The 7,320-nt window shown below is 49.2% G+C and overlaps 1 protein-coding gene across 4 annotated transcripts in view; it reads right to left on the bottom strand.

The window, feature by feature from the left end:
* Window positions 1–3,793: 3,793 nt before the first annotated feature.
* Window positions 3,794–7,320, bottom strand: part of LOC310961515 (inverted formin-2-like) — a 17,401-nt gene continuing 13,874 nt past the window's right edge. For 3 of the 4 annotated variants that reach the window (XM_083933616.1, XM_083933617.1, XM_083933618.1), the window contains exons 18-24: window positions 6,525–6,645; window positions 6,286–6,450; window positions 5,467–5,551; window positions 5,205–5,357; window positions 4,476–4,922; window positions 4,310–4,363; window positions 3,794–4,234 (exon numbers count right to left, since the gene is read on the bottom strand). In XM_083933616.1, coding sequence (XP_083789742.1) covers window positions 4,311–4,363; window positions 4,476–4,922; window positions 5,205–5,357; window positions 5,467–5,551; window positions 6,286–6,450; window positions 6,525–6,645 — 1,024 coding nt within the window. In that variant the 3' untranslated portion in view covers window positions 3,794–4,234; window position 4,310. The remainder of the gene's footprint in view (window positions 4,235–4,309; window positions 4,364–4,475; window positions 4,923–5,204; window positions 5,358–5,466; window positions 5,552–6,285; window positions 6,451–6,524; window positions 6,646–7,320) is intronic. The other variant, XM_083933619.1, reaches the window with a different exon arrangement.

The raw sequence follows: 7,320 nt of genomic DNA, 5'->3' as shown, positions 1-7,320 counted from the left end.
ATATCTGTGTGTTTATCTGTATCGGCCTATATCTGTGTGTTTATCTGTATCGGTCTATATCTGTGTTTTTAGGTGCATCTGTATCGGTCTATATCTGTGTTTTTATCTGTATCGGTCTATATCTGTGTTTTTAGGTGCATCTGTATCGGTCTATATCTGTGTTTTTAGGTGCATCTGTATCGGTCTATATCTGTGTTTTTATCTGTATCGGTCTATATCTGTGTTTTTAGGTGCATCTGTATCGGTCTATATCTGTGTTTTTAGGTGCATCTGTATCGGTCTATATCTGTGTTTTTAGGTGCATCTGTATCGGTCAATATCTGTGTTTTTAGGTGCGTCTGTATCGGTCTATATCTGTGTTTTTAGGTGCGTCTGTATCGGTCTATATCTGTGTTTTTATCTGTATCGGTCTATATCTGTGTTTTCATCTGTATCGGTCTATATCTGTGTTTTTATCTGTATCGGTCTATATCTGTGTTTTTAGGTGCATCTGTATCGGTCTATATCTGTGTTTTTAGGTGCATCTGTATCGGTCTATATCTGTGTTTTTATCTGTATCGGTCTATATCTGTGTTTTTAGGTGCATCTGTATCGGTCTATATCTGTGTTTTTATCTGTATCGGTCTATATCTGTGTTTTTAGGTGCATCTGTATCGGTCTATATCTGTGTTTTTATCTGTATCGGCCTATATCTGTGTTTTTATCTGTATCGGTCTATATCTGTGTTTTTATCTGTATCGGCCTATATCTGTGTTTTTATCTGTATCCGCCTATATCTGTGTTTTTATCTGTATCGGTCTATATCTGTGTTTTTATCTGTATCGGTCTATATCTGTGTTTTTAGGTGCATCTGTATCGGTCTATATCTGTGTTTTTAGGTGCATCTGTATCGGTCTATATCTGTGTTTAGGTGCATCTGTATCGGTCTATATCTGTGTTTAGGTGCATCTGTATCGGTCTATATCTGTGTTTTTAGGTGCATCTGTATCGGTCTATATCTGTGTTTTTAGGTGCATCTGTATCGGTCTATATCTGTGTTTTTAGGTGCATCTGTATCGGTCTATATCTGTGTTTTTAGGTGCGTCTGTATCGGTCTATATCTGTGTTTTTAGGTGCATCTGTATCGGTCTATATCTGTTTTTATCTGTATCGGTCTATATCTGTGTTTTTATCTGTATCGGTCTATATCTGTGTTTTTAGGTGCATCTGTATCGGTCTATATCTGTGTTTTTAGGTGCATCTGTATCGGTCTATATCTGTGTTTAGGTGCGTCTGTATCGGTCTATATCTGTGTTTTTAGGTGCATCTGTATCGGTCTATATCTGTGTTTAGGTGCGTCTGTATCGGTCTATATCTGTGTTGAGGTGCATCTGTATCGGTCTATATCTGTGTTTAGGTGCATCTGTATCGGTCTATATCTGTGTTTTTATCTGTATCGGTCTATATCTGTGTTTTTATCTGTATCGGTCTATATCTGTGTTTATAGGTGCATCTGTATCGGTCTATATCTGTGTTTTTAGGTGCATCTGTATCGGTCTATATCTGTGTTTTTAGGTGCATCTGTATCGGTCTATATCTGTGTTTAGGTGCGTCTGTATCGGTCTATATCTGTGTTGAGGTGCATCTGTATCGGTCTATATCTGTGTTTAGGTGCATCTGTATCGGTCTATATCTGTGTTTAGGTGCGTCTGTATCGGTCTATATCTGTGTTGAGGTGCGTCTGTATCGGTCTATATCTGTGTTTTTATCTGTATCGGTCTATATCTGTGTTTAGGTGCATCTGCATCGGTCTATATCTGTGTTTTTATCTGTATCGGTCTATATCTGTGTTTTTATCTGTATCGGTCTATATCTGTGTTTTTATCTGTATCGGTCTATATCTGTGTTTTTATCTGTATCGGTCTATATCTGTGTTTTTAGGTGCATCTGTATCGGTCTATATCTGTGTTTAGGTGCATCTGCATCGGTCTATATCTGTGTTTAGGTGCATCTGCATCGGTCTATATCTGTGTTTTTATCTGTATCGGTCTATATCTGTGTTTTTATCTGTATCGGTCTATATCTGTGTTTTTCTGTGACATCATCATCATCATCTCACCTGAACCGAGCCCCGCACGCGCGCACGCACGCACAAACACACACACGCAGGATGAACCGGAGCTCGTCAGGAACATCCTGCCGGCCTCAGATCTTCATCACCGGCTGTGTGTGTGTGTGTGTGTGTGTGTGTCTGTGTGTGTGTTTGTGTGTGTGTCTGTGTGTGTGTGTGTGTGTGTGTGTGTGTGTGTGTGTGTGTGTGTGTCTGTGTGTGTGTGTGTGTGTGTGTGTGTGTGTCCGGCCTGCAGACAGATCCCCCTCCACGCCCTGCCTCCTCCTCCTCCTCCTCCTCCTCCTCCTCCTCTTCCTCCTCCTCTTACCTCCGGATGCTCCGCCGCTTCTCTCCGCTTCTTTAATCCGGGACTGACGCGCTGTGAGGCGGGTAAAGCATGAGCGGTGTCCCGGGGCGGGGCGGGGTCGGTACCGGGCCGCGGAGCTCCAGACGCGGATGAGGCTGAGTCCGATGCTCCGGTGAAGGATGCTGCTGCTGCGCCTCTGCGTCTCCTCCTGACGCGCCCTGCGTCACCACGCACCGCGTCATCACGCACCTGCACAGGAGCCTTCACAATAAAAGCACCTGCACAGGGAGCCTTCAGAATAAAAGCACCTGCACAGGGAGCCTTCAGAAAAAAAGCACCTGCACAGGAGCCTTCAAAATAAAAGCACCTGCACAGGGAGCCTTCAGAATAAAAGCACCTGCACAGGGAGCCTTCAGAAAAAAAGCACCTGCACAGGAGCCTTCAGAATAAAAGCACCTGCACAGGGAGCCTTCAGAATAAAAGCACCTGCACAGGGAGCCTTCACAATAAAAGCACCTGCACAGGGAGCCTTCAGAATAAAAGCACCTGCACAGGGAGCCTTCAGAATAAAAGCACCTGCACAGGGAGCCTTCAGAATAAAAGCACTTCAGAATAAAAGCACCTGCACAGGGAGCCTTCAGAATAAAAGCACTTCAGAATAAAAGCACCTGCACAGGGAGCCTTCAGAATAAAAGCACCTGCACAGGGAGCCTTCAGAATAAAAGCACCTGCACAGGGAGCCTTCAGAATAAAAGCACTTCAGAATAAAAGCACCTGCACGGAGAGCCTTCAGAATAATAGCGCCTGCACAGGGAGCCTTCACAATAAAAGCACTTCAGAATAAAAGCACCTGCACAGGGAGCCTTCAGAATAAAAGCACCTGAACAGGGAGCCTTCAAAATAAAAGCACCTGCACAGGGAGCCTTCAGAATAAAAGCACCTGCACAGGAGCCTTCAGAATAAAAGCACCTGCACAGGGAGCCTTCAGAATAAAAGCACCTTCACAGGGAGCCTTCAGAATAAAAGCGTTGGTGTGTGTGTCACTGTGTGTGTGTGTGTGTGTGTGAGTGTCGGCCATCTTTCATTTCACTACGACAACAAACGTACTTGAACGCAACGCACTGGGAATTTACAGTTCACAAGTGGAAAGAACCGTCTTTTCCACAGCACCTGAAGGCAGCACGAGTTACAGGTAAACAAACAACAGTGTAAACAAACAACCGTGTAAACAAGCAGCCGTGTAAACAAACAGCCGTGTAAACAAACAGCCGTGGTGTGTTGGAGTGAGGAGGCGTTCAGGGCCCGTGGGAGAAGTGAAACCTCTGCTGTGACGTTTTTGAAACAAACGAAGCTTTGGGACAAAACAGGGTTTTTATTTATGTTTATTAATATTTATTAAAGTTTTACTGTAAACAAACAAATCAACTGTGTTTAACATTTACACACCGTCTGTGAACGCCTCATCAGGCTTTTCACAATAAGAGTCCCTGAAAAAAGACGAAAAAACATTTTCCAAAGATGATTTTTGACGTCAGTTAATCACAGAAATATGAATTTAATTATTATTATTTTTATATTTATGTGATTTTAATTATCAGTGATTAAATGTTTCAATCACAACAGAAACTGATTTGTTTTATTGTGAAATCAAAATTAATCCGTTGTTTTAAGACTGAACAACAAACAGAGAAAACAGGAAGTGAACAGGAAGTGAACAGGAGGTGAACAGGAAGTGAACAGGAAGTGAACAGGAAGTGACCAGGAAGTAAACAGGAGGTGAACAGGAAGTGAACGCCGTCACAGCCGCTCAGGCGCCATCACCACCAGGTCCAGTTCACCTGGAGAGGAACCACAGAAGAAGAAGTGAGCCGGGGTCCCGGGCGCCCTGAGTCCGGCTCCGTCAGTGAACTCACCTCAGTGGGAAACGCATCCTTTCCTGGTTCTGGGTCTGGAGCCGACGCCTGCACCTGCACACACACACACACACACACACACGCTCTGATTGGTCCACGCCGTGACCTCAGACTGTAAACAAAGATGGCCGTCTCAGGTGACGTCGCCCCGCGGCTCAGACTTTACCTGCTGGACTGGTCCTGGACTCCTGGGCGGACTCTCCTGGACCAGCGTTGTGTTGGGACGTTCTCACCTCCAGCGATGTGATCTCCTCAAACTCAGACTCCTTGTTGTGTTCCCCGGACTCCTCTGGTCTGAGCGAGACCTCCTCCTCTCCCCCAGGACCCCCGGCTCTGGTCTCCGGGTCAGGAGCACCTGAGTCCACCTCAGAGTCCTGGAGTTTCACCGGGATCTGGTCCCGCTGGGTGTCATCAGCAGTGGAGGTGCAGGGCTCAGAGGGGTCCTGCGTCTCTTGGTCGGTCTCCGTTGACCCATGTTCTGGTCCTGTTTCAGCCAGAGGATCTGCGAGGATCTGGACCGCCTCGGGTGGCCCGGCAGGACTCTCCGATTGGCTGGAAGCAGAGGAGTCGGACAGGTCCACAGCCGAGGACCTCTGTATGACCGCAGGAGGATCTGAAGACCACAACAGGGTCACACACAGGGACGCACGCTTTCAGGTCAAAGGGGCCGCCACAGTCCAAGTCCCCCACAGTCCAAGTCCCCCACAGTCCAAGTCCCCCACAGTCCAAGTCCCCCACAGTCCAAGTCCCCCACAGTCCCCCACAGTCCAAGTCCCCCACAGTCCAAGTCCCCCACAGTCCAAGTCCCCCACAGTCCAAGTCCCCCACAGTCCAAGTCCCCCACAGTCCAAGTCCCCCACAGTCCCCCTCAGTCCAAGTCCCCCTCAGTCCTCACCCTGGACCCTGCTGCCCCTCTCGGCCCGGGACCTGGTCTTCTTCAGGTTGTAGCCCTTCCTGATCTCAGCCAGCAGGTTGTCGATGATGCAGCCTTCGTCCTGGTTGGACACGACTTTCCTGACTGGAGAGGGACACGTGAGCGCCCGCAGACCTTTATATTATTATTATTATTATTATTATTATTATTATTATCATTATTATTATTATTGTTATTTATTATTATCATTATTATATTAAAGTGTTGTGCAGCTGGGACGCACCGGTCTTGCCCGGGTCCCCCCTGAGCTTCCTGTCCTCATCCTGCTGCTTCCTCTTCTTCTCCTGCTGACGTCGGCTCTCGTTCTCCTGACGAACAAAAACAACGTCAGGACGTTGCCATGACGATTATTAATTATGGTTTTTAACACGTTTGAAATGTCACAGATGAAAAGTTCCTTCATGTCGTCGTCAGAGGAACCGGACGCTTTTACTTTCTACGTCAAACTCAGAACTTTTAAAATACGTAAATCTGCTCTCTGATTGGCTGACTCTGACCCTGCTGCTCTCTGATTGGCTGACTCTGACCCTGCTGCTCTCTGATTGGCTGGCTCTGACCCTGCTGCTCTCTGATTGGCTGGCTCTGACCCTGCTGCTCTCTGATTGGCTGACTCTGACCCTGCTGCTCTCTGATTGGCTGACTCTGACCCTGCTGCTCTCTGATTGGCTGACTCTGACCCTGCTGCTCTCTGATTGGCTGACTCTGACCCTGCTGCTCTCTGATTGGCTGACTCTGACCCTGCTGCTCTCTGATTGGCTGACTCTGACCCTGCTGCTCTCTGATTGGCTGACTCTGACCCTGCTGCTCTCTGATTGGCTGACTCTGACCCTGCTGCTCTCTGATTGGCTGACTCTGACCCTGCTGGCCCCTGATTGGCTCAGACCTTGAGGGCCCTGAGGAACAGGCCCCTGATTGGCTCAGACCTTGAGGGCCCGAGGAACAGGCCCCTGATTGGCTCAGACCTTGATGGCCCTGAGGAACAGGCCCCTGATTGGCTCAGACCTTGAGGGCCCTGAGGAACAGGCCCCTGATTGGCTCAGACCTTGAGGGCCCTGAGGAACAGGCCCCTGAAGGTCTTGATGGTGCTGAGCAGCTCGTCCACGGAGAAGCTGCTGCTGTCCTCACACAGGTACACGGACAGGTGCGTCCGCCGCTCCTCCACCGCGCACAGCAGCCGCTGCAGCTGCTCGCAGGCCCGCAGGCTCTCCTGGGGACAGGAAGCAGGTGAGGACACGGACACACCCACAGCTCAGACACGTAACGAGGTTTATGATGAAGAACCTGGACGGGCGGCAGGTACTGGTCCCTCAGGTCCTCAGGTGAGTCCAGGACTTTGCTCTCAGAGTGTTTCAGCTGCTTCATCAGAGAGTTGCTCTCCGACTTAATGGACTCCAGGTTACACCTGCAACAGCCCCCCGACATTAGCCCGACGTTAGCCCGACATTAGCCCGACGTTAGCCCGACATCAACCCGACTTTAGCCCAACATTAGCCCGACGTTAGCCCGACATTAGCCCGACGTTAGCCCGACGTTAGCCCGACGTTAGCCCGACATTAGCCCGACGTTAGCCCGACATTAGCCTGACGTTAGCCCGACATTAGCCCGACATTAGCCCGACATCAGCCCGACGTTAGCCCGACGTTAGCCCGACGTTAGCCCGACGTTAGCCCGACATTAGCCCGACGTTAGCCCGACGTTAGCCCGACATTAGCCTGACGTTAGCCCGACATTAGCCCGACATTAGCCCGACGTTAGCCCGACATTAGCCCGACATCAGCCCGACGTTAGCCCGACGTTAGCCCGACATTAGCCTGACGTTAGCCCGACATTAGCCCGACATTAGCCCGACATCAGCCCGACGTTAGCCCGACGTTAGCCCGACATTAGCCTGACGTTAGCCCGACATTAGCCCGACATCAGCCCGACGTTAGCCCAACGTTAGCCCGACGTTAGCCCGACGTTAGCCCGACATCAGCCCGACATTAGCCCAATGTTAGCCCGACGTTAGCCTGACATTAGCCCGACATTAGCCCAACGTCAGCCCGACGTTAGCCCGACATCAGCCCGACGTTAGCCC

This window comes from Echiichthys vipera, assembly GCF_963691815.1.
Source record: "Echiichthys vipera genome assembly, chromosome: 19".
Taxonomy (NCBI): Eukaryota; Metazoa; Chordata; class Actinopteri; order Perciformes; family Trachinidae; genus Echiichthys; species Echiichthys vipera.
The sequence above is the reverse complement of the archived record's forward strand: the minus strand, read 5'-3'. Positions and strand labels throughout refer to the sequence as shown.